This window comes from Buceros rhinoceros, unplaced genomic scaffold, assembly GCF_000710305.1.
Source record: "Buceros rhinoceros silvestris isolate BGI_N320 unplaced genomic scaffold, ASM71030v1 scaffold31689, whole genome shotgun sequence".
In the NCBI taxonomy this organism is placed as follows: Eukaryota; Metazoa; Chordata; class Aves; order Bucerotiformes; family Bucerotidae; genus Buceros; species Buceros rhinoceros.
In genome coordinates this window covers 2,333-3,738 of record NW_010430257.1, presented here as the reverse complement: position 1 = coordinate 3,738, position 1,406 = coordinate 2,333, and the positions used below count along the sequence as shown (strand labels likewise).

Genomic DNA, 1,406 nt, shown 5'->3' with positions numbered 1-1,406 from the left:
TCTGAACGTTTGTCTCCCCACAGGCCTGGGACAGCCAGTGGCCTGGTCTCCTGTGGGAAGTGCCGTGGTCAGTACCAGCAAAGGGCTGTTGCCTTTCCCAGCGTAACCATCCCCTAATACTGGCCCTGGGACCCTGGACCATCTCACCCGCCCCCAGAACTAATCGCATCTAACGCTCCCCGCCCGGGTCGCCTGTCCCTGGTTCCTCGGGGTGGCTGCGAGCTCTGAGCGCTGGGGCTCCGGGTCAGAACCGATGTGTCAGGCTGCCTCGGGCAGCGCCGGCTCGTCCCTCTCTGTCTCCCTCTTGGCTTTGTGAGAAACACCTCCCTGGACGCTGAAATCGCAGATGATTGTTCAGAATTGTCACGCCGCGCAGTCTGATCAGCTCAACTCACCAGTGAGAGCTGCCTCTCGCTGCGAGCAGCACGCTGGGCGCTTCGGCTCCGCCGTCAGTCCCTGGCTGGCATAGGGACAGCGGGGCCGTGAGCTGAGCTCGCTGGGCAGCCTCTGCTCGGGCAGCCGCACCCTCCGATTCTGCTCTGCTCTGCTTGCTCGGTGCGAGCTGCGCAGCTCCCCTTCCTGCTTGCGGGCTCTGACCTTCTGCTCTGGTTGCAGATGAGACGCTGCTGATCAACGTGATCTGTGGGGTGGTGTCAGGCGTGATCTCCTCAGCCATCGCCAACCCCACGGATGTGCTGAAGGTGAGGCGGGTTCATAGACGTGGCTCCAGGCTGCAATTTGGCGTGTAGGAGCTGCTGCTTGTATCTCTGGGTGCCGCTGATATCACCCTGCTGATGTGGTGCCGCTGTTCTTCCAGATCCGAATGCAGGCGCAGGGCAGTCTGTTCCAGGGCGGCATGATTGGCAGCTTCATCGACATCTACCAGCAGGAGGGAACCCGAGGCCTCTGGAGGGTGAGCCCCAGCAGCTGCCTCGGCGCATTCGCTGCCTCTTGAGGCAACACGGTGTTTGCTTTGAGATTGTTTCTGCTCTCTAGACAAAGATGCAGGAGAGCGGAAGGGAGAGCAGGGCAGAGCTCAGCCCCCCTGTGCTGGTGCGGCGCAGAGGGGCAGGCTGGGGGCGGACTGCCCTGACCGAGCCTCCCTGGCATCTTTTCTGGGGTTGAACCTGATGAGTGCTGCTCAGAGGGGAAGACCAGTGGATCTCCAGCCCGATTCCCCTGTGCCAGGAGGAGAAACGGTGCTGGGGTGGGGATTCCTCCACAGCTTTGGCCTAAGGCGAGGAGGTAGCGAGTGGGTCTGCTCAGGAGCTGCAGCCGCGTGGCAGGGCAGGAGGGGACGAGGAGGATCGTCAGCAACAGGCCCCCGAGGAAGCTGGGGGTGGTGGGATACAGCTGCAGTGTGGTGACGGGTGTTTGTGCTCTGCAGGGCGTCGTGCCGACAGCTC

The 1,406-nt window shown here is 62.7% G+C and overlaps 1 protein-coding gene across 1 annotated transcript in view; it reads left to right on the top strand.

Moving 5' to 3' along the window:
• Positions 1-615: 615 nt before the first annotated feature.
• The window catches only part of LOC104499474 (brain mitochondrial carrier protein 1-like), a gene marked incomplete at its 5' end in the record, with an annotated part of 3,093 nt that continues 2,302 nt past the window's right edge, over positions 616-1,406 (top strand). Inside the window, 3 exons of the mRNA XM_010142984.1 lie at positions 616-701; positions 818-913; positions 1,388-1,402. Coding sequence (XP_010141286.1) covers positions 616-701; positions 818-913; positions 1,388-1,402 — 197 coding nt within the window. The remainder of the gene's footprint in view (positions 702-817; positions 914-1,387; positions 1,403-1,406) is intronic.